Source organism: Salmo salar, chromosome 08 (assembly GCF_965601325.2).
Source record: "Salmo salar chromosome 08, fSalSal1, whole genome shotgun sequence".
NCBI classification, from domain to species: Eukaryota; Metazoa; Chordata; class Actinopteri; order Salmoniformes; family Salmonidae; genus Salmo; species Salmo salar.
In genome coordinates this window covers 25,609,142-25,625,471 of record NC_138298.1, presented here as the reverse complement: position 1 = coordinate 25,625,471, position 16,330 = coordinate 25,609,142, and the positions used below count along the sequence as shown (strand labels likewise).

General features: G+C 43.0%; 3 protein-coding genes across 4 annotated transcripts; all 3 read left to right on the top strand.

Annotated features, from left to right (window-relative positions):
- The first annotated feature begins 4,243 nt into the window (after positions 1-4,243).
- Positions 4,244-6,961, top strand: LOC106610322 (NADH dehydrogenase [ubiquinone] 1 beta subcomplex subunit 6). Its single transcript, XM_014209609.3, has 4 exons — positions 4,244-4,534; positions 4,949-5,041; positions 5,559-5,603; positions 6,799-6,961. The coding sequence occupies exons 1-4, from the start codon at positions 4,259-4,261 to the stop codon at positions 6,862-6,864; spliced, it is 480 nt and encodes a 159-aa protein (XP_014065084.1). The 5' UTR covers positions 4,244-4,258; the 3' UTR covers positions 6,865-6,961.
- A 688-nt stretch (positions 6,962-7,649) lies between these two features.
- On the top strand, positions 7,650-11,496 carry LOC106610324 (uncharacterized). Of its 2 annotated transcripts, none has more exons than XM_014209610.3 (2): positions 7,650-7,754; positions 8,596-11,496. In XM_014209610.3, exon 2 carries the CDS (start codon positions 8,605-8,607, stop codon positions 11,329-11,331), a length of 2,727 nt encoding a protein of 908 aa, XP_014065085.1. In that variant the 5' UTR covers positions 7,650-7,754; positions 8,596-8,604; the 3' UTR covers positions 11,332-11,496. The 2 variants fall into 2 exon arrangements, with proteins under 2 accessions (XP_014065085.1, XP_014065086.1); XM_014209611.3 differs by having other exon boundaries at positions 7,678-7,892.
- On the top strand, positions 11,331-15,422 carry LOC106610310 (uncharacterized). The gene is made up of 3 exons (XM_014209594.3): positions 11,331-11,346; positions 14,350-14,845; positions 14,996-15,422. The coding sequence occupies exons 1-3, from the start codon at positions 11,331-11,333 to the stop codon at positions 15,420-15,422; spliced, it is 939 nt and encodes a 312-aa protein (XP_014065069.3).
- The last annotated feature ends 908 nt before the right edge of the window (positions 15,423-16,330 follow it).

Genomic DNA, 16,330 nt, shown 5'->3' with positions numbered 1-16,330 from the left:
AAATGTCTTATGTTAACTGCTTCTACATTAGTACTGTAGTATTATTTATCTGTAAGATAAACAGGCATACTATTCCTGTCCCAGGTACACCTAAATAGGTTTAGTAGCTTATGAGTTCCAGTAAAAGGGTTTTCCCAGTAGGCTTCAGTATCCACACTTAGTCCACAGTCTCTACGCCCCACATAAAATATCTGAGTTTGATGTAGCAGTAACAGGGTTCGTACGGAGAGAAGCCTCCCTCGTAGAACACCACAAAACTGTCCCGCTGCTGCTGAGGCACGTGATACACCTTACTACTATAGGTCCCACAGTGATTGTCCATAGAGTAGGACTTACTATCATAGATACTGTAGTTAGACACCTGCCATGGCTACCAAGGCACTAGCTGGGTTGCGTCGCACCTCATGGTTTTGGTTCACTTTATTGATCAGATGACCAGACTCCTTCACTGTTGTAATGGTATCATACACAGTCAGCTCTAGCCCCAGATCTATACCCAGTCTCAGCCCCAGCCCTCTTGTCCCCATCAGGCTCCTCTGAGTCTCTGGCCACCCTGGAAGACTCTTTTGGTTCTTGGCATCTGCTTCCTCCTCCTACACTTGCGACACAGGCAGTTGAGACATTGGCGCCGGGTGGGGAACTTGGTGCAGCCGTTGGTTCAGTTAGCCAGAATGATAGCCACCACCCCTGGGAGGCAGATGGCAGGTCCAATGGCGATGAGAGGGATCCCGCCCAGGGTCTTTCCCTTCATGCCCGACATGGTGAACATGAAGCCGAAGAACAGTAAAGGGCTGCTGATGGCCACCATCCCCGTGCGGTGGTTCATGTCGTCGACCCTCATGGTGTCTAGCCCTCCACTTCACTGAGTTCGCTCACTTCGAGATGGTACACTCCTCACAGTCCTCTTGTAACACTGTATTCCAGAGTATGTTGGTGTAAAGATGGTAAAATCTACCATGATAGGTTAGGACATAATAGTAGAAAAGAGATCTCAATACAGCAATACATTCTCATCCCAAATCCAAGCCAAACCAATCTGTGACCTCCCCACATGCAGGCAAGCCCCCTACTACAGAGGTGTCAACCCTCATTACAAGGATAAACTGTCCCAGCAGGAGATGATTGCTTTTATAGTGAATGAGCATACGTCACAACATCATGATAAATGAATGGCGCAGTAACGTGTAGCACCACAAGACTTCTGGAAGCCACTCACACTACGGGATATGTCGGGTGCATGCAAGCTGTCAATCACTGAAATGGCATGAATTAACCTCTACATTAATTATATTCATACTTTATGAATGCTTCATTCAATGGAAAGGCTGGGTATAGTTGGTCTGTGCTGCATTGCCTGATAAAGTCTGTCTAGATATAACTGTTGTGGGTTTGGAGACAGTCTAGGGAGGTTGAAGATGGACATGTACCCTTTAGAATGGGATCTGACTTACTAAAGGTGGAATGAAAGTCATCCCGAACACTTCCATCTGCTCTGTGGTTCTAGCCAAGAGACACAGTGTGCCTTACCCAAACCACAAACAAATATATAGAGAAGGAGATCAGCTCTCTGGGTCCAACCTTGGTCCAAGAGATGACGATACCTCCTATGAACCTAATTCTGGACATTGATTTAAATGGCTTCGAGGTGTGTCCTGCCCCCCATTTCAAGGGAAGATGTTTGTTTTTTTTACCGGAACCCCTGAATGACCCAACAACACCGTAAAGGACATCGGTCAAGATTCTACTAGTGAGAGAGGAAGACGCCAGTTCCCCCAGTGCTGTCTGATGCATATGGGGGAGTCGGAGATGGTCCTTCAATGGTCTCGTATTTGAGTGATACTTGATAGGAGGGTGGTAGCAAAACCAGCCCCTTGCTGTAAATCAAAACTGGGTGTGTCCCTTTGCTTGTGCATGGGGCATCATCCTTGCCAAAATGTTCTGGAAAAATACACGGAAAGGGTCATGGGTTCATTGATTTCCATGCAACTAAAGAGAGCCTGGTTTGATTGCCACTGTAATGTTTTCTTTATCCTGTTTTACTCTGAAGTCAATGGCACTATCGCTCTAACAACTCTGACCTACAGATGTAGGATCTTTAATGTGAGACAGTTTGCTACAGCAGGAAAATATCCTGCAGCAAGAGGAAATTAGAATTATTATGTGGATTATAATTAATGGACATTTTTGTAGGGGTTGACACATTTTTCATAAGGGAAAATCAAGTCTGAAATTTCAAAGTGGAAATTACAAACTTCAGAAGCCTTTTTAAACCTCCCATACACTACAAGTTTTTAATTTCCTGCATTGCAGGAACGTTCTCCTGCAACAGGGTGATCAAATAAAGATCCTACATCTGCAGCAAACCTTTTATTTTTTTCCCTTTTTCCTAAGATGCTGTAAGAGTCAAAGTCCAAAAGTAAGATATATACTTCTCATAGTGAAGCTATACATACAGAGAGGAGACATACACTGATAAAGGTGGAGGGGCCATTCTCCTAATCTAACTGCTATTGGGGTTGTGTCCGCTCTCTTCAACCTTCTGTGGTTTCTTTGGCACTCACCGTGGCGAGTGCCAACTTCCTGCAAAGAACGGAACACTTGGCTTAGGTTGCACCACAGACACTTTATTCGTGTGTGGTTTTAGATAGAAGCTGCAGGTTGGATTACTGTACACTTGGTGGCCTCTGGATTCCGCCTGATATAATTCTATATTGTGCAAATCCTCATGGACTCTGATGAAAGGCTTATCAGTTTACTAAACTAGCTCTGCAGATGACACTGTTAATGACGCATCATTTGGGGCCTGTGTAATTTAAATGACTCTGGTTTAAAAACAATTCCCAATGCATTTGATAGACAGGACTGGTGCATATCTTTCGCTGGATGATGCCAATTCTTATGATATGCTACTAAAATCAATCACTATTGATTTATGCTTCGGTGCGTTCTGTACACATGTAAAGCCATCACAGCATATCTGATTTAGAGTAGATCTTATTTCAGTCAGATCCAAATGCAAAGACAACACACATCCGTTTCAATGGGGAAAAGTCCACTTTAAACAGAGTTTACGTCAAGCCTTTATGTCCTCTGTACTTGGAATATATAAGCCTATGGTCAGTTGGAAATAAATTCATAATTATAATAAGAAAAGAGAGACATTTCAGATGGACATGTCAGTGGTTTTATTTTATGAGTGACATAACATCCGTATTTGACATAGTTTTCATGTCTTGAGTATTTTGACACTGTCCGTCATCAGAAAATACTCATGTCGTAAGCCAAAGACTGGGTGTTCGTTTACAGCCCAGTGCGGGGAATGGAGGGAACACTCAAATATATTTGGCTGTAGTACTACAGTCAGGAGAACACACTATTTCTGTTCATTAATTTATGTATTGATGGCAACTTACATACTAGTTGACCCACTCTGTTACACTCTGCATCACATATGAAGGAATGATTTTTGTGGATGTGTAGATAAAGTCCACTATATTTCAGAAGACATTGATATAGTTTGCTTAACAAATTGATGATCAAGACAGTTGACTATACTGTATCACTAACTATTGATAATACATCACATTATCATAACTACTCCTTATTATAACCCATATTATGTACAAATGTCAAACATTTCAGAATGCATTTGAAGTGTAATGTCGAATGATTGAAAAAGCCCTCTGAAGCATAAGTGCTAGATGATGGCTAAGGTTTCACACCTCACCAGTCTATACTGGGCACAGATTAGATTACAGTTTGTCCTAGCCACTGTGCTTCTACATCTGCATGGCTTGCTCTTTGGGGTTTTATGCTGGGTATCTGTAAGCACTTTGTGACAACTGCTGGTGTAAAAAGGGCTTTATAAAATACAATTGATTGAGGACTTGCTTATGCCCTGGGGACAGTGGTAGAATGGTCATATGGTGACAACAGTTTATAATGTTGCAACCGCATCCAAACAGAAAACTCATTATCATTCACTGTTTATGACATGTTAATAGTAATTCACAAAAGCATTTCCTATTCTAGTAAAAAGCATATGGATACATAATACGGTTTCCTTCATTTTGGATGAATGTAAAAAAAAATGCAGTTAGCAATTGTGTGTAGCATATTTTGCACAATGTATCAGAGAAATCAGTGATCATGAAAAATCCCTGTTTTGTTTCCACCTCCAGTCCCGTAGATGTCACTCACACACTCAGCCAAGGTGGAAAATGTGTAGTTACCGTTGTCGTTGACTGTTCTCTTCTTCATGAGTTTTGGCCGTGCACTCCATGGCGGTGTCCTCCATGGTGTCATTGTAGTGAGGTTGAATATCAAGAAAATAAGAACTAGCTCTTCTTTAATCATGACTGGTTACACAGCGGACGAAAAGCTCCGCGTAGAGCAGATTTCAAACCTCAGGAGGAAATGGCTGAAGGACCAAGAGCTCAGTCCCAGAGAGCCGGTGCTGCCAAAGACAGCCCCCGGGCCGGTGGCAAAATTCTGGGCTGGCTTTCTGGAACCGAAGACCCTGTGGAGGCTTTACGTGAGTTCATCATTTTGCAATTTCATTCTAATATATCTCAACGAACAACGCTGTGTGAATTGGATTAGAATGACTAACTAGCTAGTATTTGTGATAGCTACGTGCTATGTTTTTGTTTTGAGACGTCGGTGTTACTGTTTACTAGCTAGCCTAGCCAGTTGCATGGGTCGTCACTAGTTACCATAGCCACATAGTTGCATGTTGTCGCTCGTGACAGACGGGTTGACTAGTATTCTCCATGCTTGGTGTGATGCCAGTCATCTGTGCCACTGCCAACCGGAATGTAACATAGCTCCTGGCATGTTGCTAACTAGTAGTTGTACCGAAAAACTGCATCAACTGTTGTCAGCAAGAAATCAACAACACCTGTTAACATTTGTGACACACGTCCCCTTTGTGTTGCTCTCTTTCCAGACCTACAAAGTCTACACTGGTGGAGTGTTCGCCTTGACCCGGTTGCTGATCCCTGCCTGGGTTGTGCATTATTACGTGAAGTATCATGTTGCTGTAAGTTCAATCAATTCAACACCAACAATAATGTTGTCTTTTCATTCATGTAGTGATGTTGTTGTTAGGAAAACCTGTTCCTGGAGTGGAAGAGGATTTTGGTCCAACCAGACTCCACCTGGATTCTTCCAACCACCACAGTCCTAATTGGTTAAATTCATAACACCAGGTCTCCCAGCTCTAAATCAAACATGAAATGCCAGGCTGTGTCACTCAAAAATCAGCATTGCTAATGCTTTCCCCTGACCTACTGCCTAGACAGACTGGTCTTGATTTAAAAGGCTGAGACCTAATGTTCAAGAGGACTGATAATGTGTTTGACCTTGGCTGTTCAAAGTTTATTGTGCTCCGATTTATGAAATGTTATTATACAGTAGTGGATTGCAGTGTTTAGCCCTGTGTGTTGGTGTTCATTCACTATACCTGCTCTATTGAAAGTTGTATCATGCATGTGTCATAGAAGAGTCTTCAATTCAATCTAAAACATTGACCTGTCCTGCTTGTGTGTTTGTCACAGAAAAAGCCCTATGGCATCGTGGAGCTAAAGCCCAGACTGTTCCCTGTAAGTACATCTCATGTGTTGTTATAGGAACACGATTAAGCCTAGTCCTGGATGGAAAAAGCACATACAATGAAGGATCTCCATTGTAAATGCTTTTTAGTCCAGACTACGATTAATCTGTGTCTGTGAACTGTCTCTTAGTGTTACAGTGGATTCACTGCCCACTGGGCAAAAACAGGTTGAAACATACATTGTTTTCATGTCATTTCAATTGAAAAATGTGAATGTCAACAAGGAAAACTGATTGGTTTTGCAAAAGTCATTAACGTAAGGGAATTTTGTATTTTTTTTTCACCCAACTTTTAACCTAAATGACTGGGTGACATTTTTGGTTGATTTCACAATGAATTCATATTAGTTGACAACTCAACCAAATGTAAATCAAAAGTAGATGTTGAACTGCCATCTGTACCCAGTGGGTGGGCAGAAGGGTTGGGTTAAGTACGGAAGACACATTTCAGTTCAACACATTCAGTTTAACACATTCAGTTGGACAACTGACTAGGTATCCCCCTTTCCTTTTGTATTGATGATTGGACAAGATGTTGCCGACCAGAGAGGGTTGCCTCACTTCTAGTCCTTAGGAAGCTTTGCAGTGTTTTGTTTTTTATGTATTATTTCTTACATTGTTAGCCCAGAAAATCTTAAGTGCTATTACTTACACCTGGGAAGAACTATTGGATATCAGACTTAGATGTGTGTATTAGGTAGTTGTTGGGGAATTGTTAGATTACTTGTTAGATATTGCTGTACTGTCGGAAATAAAAGCACAAACATTTCGCTACATTCGCATTAACATCTGCTAAACGTGTATATGTGACCAATAAAATGTGATTTATTGCTTATAGATTTATTTACACATGCATGTGACACAATGGTGCACTTTGGCAGTTTACAGTAAAGAACTGAATTGCAGTGCAGCTTATATATAAACTGCACTACAATTGTGGCCTACTACGGTAACACAAAATGTCTTTTAGCAGATGCTTTTACCCAAAGCGACTTAGTCATGCGTGTATACATTTTGCATATGCGCAGTCCTGGCAATTGAACCCACTACCCACTACCCTGAGCTACAACGGACCACAAAAGCCCTGGATTCCCAGACAGCTTTCCTAGACCTTGTAATGAAAGATTAGGGACATCTAGCAACTGACTCTTTCATTATCTGTTAATTTTCCCTGTCTGTGTTCAGGGCGACACCATCTTGGAGACGGGAGAGGTTGTTCCAGACCTCCCAGAGAGCCATGGTCACCACTGAAGAAGACACAGTTGAAAGAATTACACAATGTCTTTTTGTCCCTGCCCTGTTGTAAAATCTTTATGTATATGTCATTAAATAATATTTACAATACTAATATATGTCAGAGATGTATATTTGGACAAGAATGTGGGGGAAAGAGTGCTGCATTTATTTGAGTAATTCAGATCCGGTGTTTCAATCAAATTTTATTAGTCACATGCGTCGATTAACGACAGGTGTAGACCTTACAGTGAAATGCTTACTTATGAGCCCTTAACCAACAATGCAGTTAAAAAAAATACGTATAAGAAATAAAAGTAACAATTAATTAAAGAGCAGCAGTAAAATAACAATAGCGAGAATATACAGGGGGGTACTGGTTAGTTGAGGTAATATGTACATGTAGGTAGAGTTATTAAAGTGACTATGCATAGATGATAACAACAGAGAGTAGCAGGGGTGTAAAAGAGGGGGGGCAACACAAATAGTCCGGGTAGCTATTTGATTAGGTGTTCAGGAATGTTATGGCTTGGGGGTTGAAGCTGTTTAGAAGCTTCTTGTACCTAGACGTGGAGCTCTGGTACTGCTTGCTGTGCGAGAGCAGAGAGAACAGTCTGATTAGGGTGGCAAACTCACAATCATAGTTGATGTTTGTATTTTATGGATGGCTATGGTTTATTAGTACCCCACTGTCTAATTTATGTCCATATTTCGTTTATTTCCAGCTAATTCATCCTCTGTGTTAAACGTTGCAAACAATAGGTGGCGCACGAGACCATAAAAAAAGTACTTCATTCCAAAGCGGAAGGCAAACGCCCTCCAGTATACCATAATCCTTTGCGGGTTGTTTTTTTTTTAAATGTAGCATTACATCACGGTATGAAACAGGAGGCCAATTCCAAAGAGTGGTAAACAACTAAATTAATTTACTTCTCTTTAATACACATGGAAATAATGAAATATGAAAATATTATATGAGAGGTCTTGAGTGTTGTCGCCGACAGGATTCCTAGACATTTGCCTCGGATCCCCGGCTTTTTATTTTGGTATGCAAAGGGACGAAAGATGGCTAGCTGAAAGCTATTTTGCTAATTTACCAAAGCTGTCATTCATCACAATTCAGACTCACAAACATGTTATAAATGCATAATTACTTGTCAGGATTATCGGTCAGAGATTGGGGCCAAAGTCAACCATTATAGGTGTCCACTGTCTAACCCTAGATGAGTCAGAACAGCAAACGTAGCTGCTAAAGTTATCTATCGAGCTAGCTAACGTTAACCTTACCAAGTAAAAGACACGTTCAAGTAATATAACGTTACATGGGAAGTTATTGGGCTTTATTATAATTTCACAACTGTGGTGGGGTAATTGTAAGATTCTGTTGAAATTGGTTGACACTCATTTTGCCATCTATGGTCAATGTGGCTAAATGGCTCTGACACAGTCAGCTGTGACCCCTGTAACGTTCCAATCTTTATATTATCATAGTTTTCTGATTATGTAACACATTGGATAATGACAACATGTTTAGATGCTGGTCTTAGAAAATTATTCCCTGTTTGCATTAATACCTTTTAAAATGATTTATAAGGGTGTGTTGATGAAATAGTTGTCTGTGCATCTGCCAATGGGCCTAGCTAGTGACAGTATATTACAGAAAATAAAGTTTGAACAAAGTCAGTGCTGTGTTGTGTCCCTTCTTTATTGAAAACACTGTTTAACACGAGGCAATATTTTCTTCCCTAGACCATCACTATGGCAGCAGCAAAGATGACCTTACGGCTACTCAAGAAGAGTGCCCCGGACAAGACCTCTGAGGTTTTGTCTGCCGAGGCGTCTCCAGACTCTAAATGCCCCATCTGTCTGGACCGATTCAACAACATGTCCTACCTCGATCTCTGCTTGCACAAGTTCTGCTTCCGCTGCATCCACGAGTGGTCCAAGAACAAAGCCGAGTGCCCGCTATGCAAGCAGCCATTCAACTCTATCTATCACAGTATACAATCAGAGAAGGACTTCAAGAAGTATGACCTGCGGCCCACGGAGAACGGTTCCTTTGGGAGTTTCGCAGGGGAACGGTTCCGCTACCGCACCACGCTGACGGGGGCGCGTCGGCAGGACCAGAGAAGGACATCCCCTCCCCCCGACAACGGGGTCATGTTCGAGGCCCTAACGGGGGCTTCCCCCCCTCCTCGGCAGGACCAAGGCCTCCGTCGCATGATGGAGCGCCTGGCGGCCAGAAGGCGGGCAGAAAGCGAGGGCCGGACCGTGCGCAGCCTCCGTGAGCAGGAGATGATCAAGTTCAGACGGGCGCTCTACCGGCGAGGGGTGCGAGTGCGGAGCGTGCGGGACGGCGGCCGTTCCCGGGACATCTCGGCTGAGTTCTTCCAGAGGAACCCGGCCTGCCTGCACCGCCTGTTGCCCTGGCTGAAGAGAGAGCTGGTGGTGCTGTACGGTGCTCACGGCTCCCTGGTCAACATTGTGCAGCACATCATCATGTCCCGCATCACCCGCTATGACATGGAGGACCGGGCCATCCAGGAGGAGCTGCAGCCCTTCCTCCAGGCCCGCACCGATCACTTTCTGCACGAGTTTGTCAACTTCGCCCGAGCACCCTTCAACATGGAAGCCTACGACCAGCATGCCGTCTACGACTGCCCTGCGCCGTCCTCGGACGAGGGCAGCAGCTCCAACTCCTCAGTGATCGCCATCTCCGAGGATGAGGAGGGGGGCGATTCTGTGGAGCTGGACCCCGTGTCCGGGGTTGCCCTGAGCCAGTCAACATGGGACGACGAGACGCCCGGACCTTCGTACTCCACAACAGAACCCACCAGGGCCCTGCTGCTATCAATCAGAGACTCAGACTCGGAGAGCAGTTTGGGGGAGGAGTGCGGAGCAGTGTCACAGCCAAAGGCCCCTCGCCTGACTGCAGGCTCTGCTCGGGTGAAAACCGACAAGGATGGACCGGCGTGTACCTCCTCTGGTGATGAGGATTGCATCATCGTGGGCTTTGTAAAACCCCTAGCTGAAAGGACTCCAGAGCTGGTCAAGCTGTCCTCTGACTCAGAGGAGTCTGTTCTGGAGGAGAGCAAAGACGAAGTGCCCAGGCTGCTTCAACACATCCGCTTCACCAGCCTTAGCCCCGCCTCCTCTCAAGGCCAATGTCCTGGGAGGGCAGAGGGGATGGAAAGGGAGCAAGATGTATCGTGCTCCAAGGAGAGACGTAACACCTCACCCTCAATTAGACGTGAGACATCCAGTAAGTCAACAAGCAAAAACAGCGGACAAACTGAGAAAGACGGCAGGAGATGTCAAAGTCGCGATAGATCTAGAGAGAGGCCACGGTCGAGAAGCAGAGACCAGAGGAGGAGGTCCAGGAGCGCCGATCGCAGCCGCTCGACCAAGAGCCCGGCCATCTCCATCAACAGCGACAGCACTCTGTCCAGAGGCAGGAGGCAGTCGCGCTCCCAAAGCCGCGACCGCTCCCACACTAAAGGAGAGAAGAAGAGGGACAATAAAGATGGCAGCCGATCAGGCCACAGCCACGACTCATCGTCGCACTCCTATCACTGGCACTATTACAGCCGGGAGAGTGAGAGGGACAGCAGCGCCACACTCTACACAGAGAGGAGGACCTACTACTCCAGCTCACACAGGAACATCGATTGCAGGTCCCCATCCCAGAGCCAGAGTCCTGATTCCCACCGGCGGGATAAGAGGCGCTCCAGAAGTCGTTCCAGCACGTGTTCGCCATCCGGTGCTCACAGGAAGTCTCGTCACGAGAAGCCCAGCGGGAAGAGAAAGTACAAATCGAGACACCTGGAGGAACCTGACCCCAAAGACAAGTCCTCCAACGCCCTTGACGAGCCTCCCTCCTCCACCACCTCGTCCTGTGCGAAAGACAAGAAGAAGAAGAAGAGGAGCAAAGAGAAGCGTCACAGGAAGTCCAAGGAGAAGTCGGGGGGGAAAAGGAGCAGGAGCCTCAGCGTGGAGATCATCTATGAGGGCAGCTCCTCAGAGCAAACCAGGAAGCACCAGAAGAAGAAGAAGAAGCACAAGAAGAAGGGCAAGAGGCACAGGAGCAAAGAGCGCACAGGGTCCGGGAAACACTCGCCCACTGTCATCACCATAGACAGCGACAGTGACCAACATACTGCCGCAGGCGCTAACGATGCTAACCACACCTGCCCGGTAAGTAGCAGCACTAGCAACTACGTGCTATTACCTAGCACAACCACCACCACAGGCAACCCTGCAGACTCTGGCCTGCTGGAGTCCATGTTACAAGACTGGGAACAGCAGATTCCACCTGTGGGTCTGGACAGTGGAGTGTTGGAGGTCAAGCCTCCTGTAACTGCTGCTGCTACTACTGACACACCCACACATAGTGAGGGGGTTCTGTCCCAATCTGCCTCTGCGGATGAGGTGAACTCTCGTAGCCCTTCAAATGACAACACAAGTCATTTTTTGGAAGAATCATAATGCCGGCCCCGGTGGGTAGGAAGACATTTAATTTACCTTTAAAAGTTACTTTTACACATCACTATGTAGGATATTTGATATGTACTGTTCTGCCAAAAGGTGCTCTTTCATTTGGGATGTGCCACTTTGCTGTATGAGGTAAAAAATAAAAAAAAGGGTAAAATATTGGGGTTTATTTGTCTTATTTACAGTGACTGTCTGTAAGGCCTACATTTAAAAAGTATTTGTATAAAATACTTCAACTAATTTCTTATCAGTCATTCATTTCTATGCATCAATCTTGGGGATAACATGGGCTATAAAGCTGATGTAGCTTGTACCGTCGTGTTGAAACCAAACACCTTTTCTACCTGCTGCTCATGTAGTATAATGGAAAACTGCTCTTAATACTAGCCAATAAATCAATATGGGAAAGACTTGTAACTGTGGAGTTGTAAATAGTAATAAATGTTTCTAAACTGAAATCAACAGCTGAATAAGTTAGCATTGGCCAGTGGCTTAGTTGGAGGTGTAATGTTTTCTGCCTGAGTGTGTATCCTTTCATGTGGATGGCATGAGAGTTCTAGACCCTTACAGATGCTGCTACGATTAAGATGCTAACACATCACTCAAGCTGATTGTAGTGTGATAAATGAACATCAACTTGCCAGTGGTGCAATAACAAAATAATTGAAAGCAAGACGTATCATGTGTTTATGTCCCCATTAGATTAGGCTTCTTATCTGAGTGGGCGTGGCTGCTTTTCATTTGAGATGTGATAAGATGATGCTAAGCTGTTAGGACAAGACTACAGTGGCGATTTTAGCATGTGAATCTTGGTGGGGCAAACTAAAAATGTTTTTTTTATAGATGCATGCCAGCAAAGACACAACACTAAATACATTAATTGCACTATAACGGCGACAAGCAGTGCCCACAAACTGTTAGGGTCTACATAAAGCTGTCCCAACAACAGAGCTTTCTTTTCAGCACCATGAAGTGAATCCTTACCACCTCTGCACCTGGCTATCAGCGGAGCCTTGTCTGGCAGTCAAACAATTAATTCAACCTCGTTTACTGTCTTTTTAAAGAACATAGCTGATATGGCTGACTTGCTTAAACAAATGTGGTTTTTACTGACAATTGGGATGTACAAACTATGGCATATGGGAACGATGAGTGGATAAGAGGCATTATGTAATTTCGATTAAGACATTAATTAGCGACTTAAGACGGACGTGGTCAATATAACTATGTGTTCAGCGCTTTTCAAATGTACAGCAACAGAATGCAGAACATGGGCTGCTCTTACAGTATTTTCCCTGTACACCAAGTCAGAACCATAGGATAAATAAAGGGGACATATAAGCAAACAATGAAACCTCTTACAATATTAGATGATGACATTTCTCAAAAACAGGTTATAAGCTACATGTGCAGCACCACCGAGTCAGAACAGTAACGTTAGGCGAAATTAAGAGGTGAAAATAGACCAAATTATTAGGGTGAGGCACATGGGCTACTAACAGCTTACAACACAACATACTTATTATTACTTTCTTAGCTACAGTATACATAACTCCCTTGCATATTACGTCATTTATGCAGCAGCATACAAGACATTTTTGGACTCACCTTGGCTTGTGATGTGCTCACTTAAACATGAAGGTGGCGCGGCAGTCCTTTGTGGGCAAATTTTGTCATCAAAGGCATTCTCTGGATTTATGGTAGGAACTCGGGGGGATGACGACACACAGCCGCTCCATTGAATAGCAGGCTAGTGGTTACTTTGCAATGCTTGTAGTTAGCCACTGATTCCTTCCAAATGACTCATTATTGAATTTGCTATTTTCAACTTGTGTAATCTTTATGGCCAATGAGCACCGATACGTTTTATCTATAATTTCTCTTCATTATTTCTCTTCATATGACAAGGATTAAAATGGATTTGCCAGTAGATTGTCTACTTGATTCATGATGACTGCTAGTTAAGATTTTGAAAGTAAGATGTTGACATGATCAGTCCAAACAAAGCTACAGTACATATAACATGATTTGATGTCATTTTATCTGTGGCCAATGACCTTGAGCCTTCTTGGAAGGGCACTTGTAATATAACTCTATGGCAGGACCCAAAGGGCTGAAATTTTGCATCTACCCTTACTAAGGACTTAGAGTTGGTGATGAGGTAGTGTCTCCATGAGTGACAGAACACTGAGCCAATCACAGCGCAATGCTCCTATTTTCTGCTGGCTCGCCCCACCACCACAGAAAACGCTGAGCTAGGCTGAAACACCTGCATTTTATAGCTGCCTTACTCAAGAAAACTAAAAAGAGACCATGTGTGTATGCGGCTTTAGCAACTCAATTATATATATATTTTTTACATTGTTTGCAAACTGATATGTGACACATATGAATGCCAAAATGACATGCAAAACAGGCAAGCCCCCCCCCAAAAAAATATATATGTGTGTATATATATATATATATTTTTTTTTTTTTGGGGGGGGGGGGGGCTTGCCTGTTTTGCATGTCATTTTGGCATTCATATGTGTCACATATCAGTGAGCACCACATGTTTTGCAAAAATAAAAATTACAATAAAATATATATATTTTATTATATATATATATATATTTTATTGTAATTTTTATTTTTTATTTTTGCAAAACATGTGGTGCTCACTTGTCCTGAATGACGGGTCAACACTGCAAGACTAGACCAGGAAATGAAACCTAAATAGGCAAGATTGGCCTGCAGTCAGGAATTGAAACCTAAGCGCTAGGTTTCCTAAGAACGGTCTCATCTGTTTTTCGAGACACATTAACTTATTACTGGACACTTGGCTATCAAACAACCCCTGTTTACTTAATAAATAAGTCTTTACATGATCGTGTTATAATGCTAGTGTAATAATTCAGCATATTTTGAAATATTATTCAGCCATAACAATTTAGTGTAACAGTTTCAGCCTTAGGAATTTACAATTATGTTAACTTACAAATTGTAATTGCAATGTATGTACTTAAATTACAGCTCATTTCAGCAGTGGTGTATTTAACAGCAGTTTGGTTACTATGGATGTTAACCCTGACTCCCCATACTACATCAACTTGCTTGACAGCAAGACTCATCCTGAAGATCACAGAGAATATGTGATGTTTCATGGCTGCTCAAAAGAGGGCGCAGAGTTGATTAAAAGGGAAGGTTTCAAACCATCAAGAGCAGATATCAGCATGCTTGGTGCTGGTGTTTATGTTAGTCGGGACATCCGAAAAGCCTGTAAATACCCTCTTGATGTTCCTGACTCTGAGAAAAGAGTACTTAAAGTCAGAGTGGATGTTGGCAGGGTTACGGTCATAGACAGGCAGAACCACCCCATGCAGAAGACATGGCACACTGTGCATGGCTTTGATACTGCCTGGGTTCCACCTAATGTTGGCATGGTGCGGAGCAACCAACAGGAGAACTGTGTCTATGAACCGAAGAGAATCAAAGTCATTGAGGTGATGAAGGTTACCGAAGAGAACTTGTAAGTATGAAAAAGACTGTTCAAGTTTCATATACAACACTTTTTTTCAATAAATGTAAAGATATAATGTACCTTAAAAATAATTAATCTACTGAACACAATATAATTTCTTACATAGCTATAAACACAAATGGTGTTCCTGTCTTACAGATCTCAGTATGATCATCTTCAGAGTGGCGCCACCCCTGAGGACAGCCACGTCTACGTGATGTATCATGGAACATCAAAACAGGCTGCAGTACAAATACAGAGAAATGGCTTCAAACCATCTAAAGTTGGCACACTTGGTGCAGGTGTCTACCTCAGTCGAGACATCCGAAAAGTCATTAGATACCCCCTTGGTTCTTCTGACTCAGACAGGATGGTTCTGAAAGTGAAGGTGAATGTTGGCAGAGTTAAAGTCATTAACAAAGAAGGTCATGACAACCAATACGACTGGCACACTCGTGGTTTTGACACTGCCTGGGTTCCACCTAGTGTTGGCATGGTGACGAGCAACCATGAGCAAGACTGTGTCTACGACCCAAAGAGAATCAAAGTGATGGCAATGCTGGATGTCGCCAACTTAAGAAAGTAAATGATATTGAGCCACAGTCATATAACACAATCAGTAAAGTAATACTTTTTTCAAGAAAGACTTACATTTTACATTTACATTTTAGTCATTTAGCAGACGCTCTTATCCAGAGCGACTTACAGTAGTGAATGCATACGTTTCATACATTTTTTCTCAGTACTTGAAAGACTACTTGATACCAGATCATATGCTATGCTTACCCCACTTCAGGTTTTGATTGAGGCGTTTCTATTTGATTCTTTCCCCAGGGTAAACCCATTGTTAAACACTATGCAGTGGAACTGATGAACTCTGCATTCAGTGGGAGCATCCAGCATCACTTCATGGTCATCAGAAGAGGATGGTTAGAATCAGAGAGTCCCATATGATACAGCTCATAGGAAGTAGAAGCTGATGATTTGACATGGCAATCTATAAGCAATCAATCATAAAACCTTATCATATCAAATATTTTCTAAATATAATCAATCATATTTACTTGATGTCAATAATGCATGTGTATCAATGATCATATGTTTAAAAAAAGTTTTTTCTTCCTGATATACATCTCAAATATGTAAAAGTTCACCACATTGTCTGAGTGTGTTTCCCTTTTCCCCTTAGAATATCTAATCCGTTAATCAGCAAGATAAAAGGGAAAGTAGCCTTTACTTTTGATTGGTCGTGGCCATACCTTTGAGAAACTACATTTCGCCAGTACGGGTTATGATTAGGTTTGTGCGCACTTCAAATTAATAATGGTGTTCCTGTCCTACTAATTACAGATCTTACAAAGGCGGGATAAGTGTTTAACATGTCAGCTAACCCAGTGATTTATATATACACCATTGAGCTAACCAAATAATGTGATTTAGCAATTTGACCATTGGTTGATGCAATGCAACGTCTGTGGATCTATTCGGGCAGGA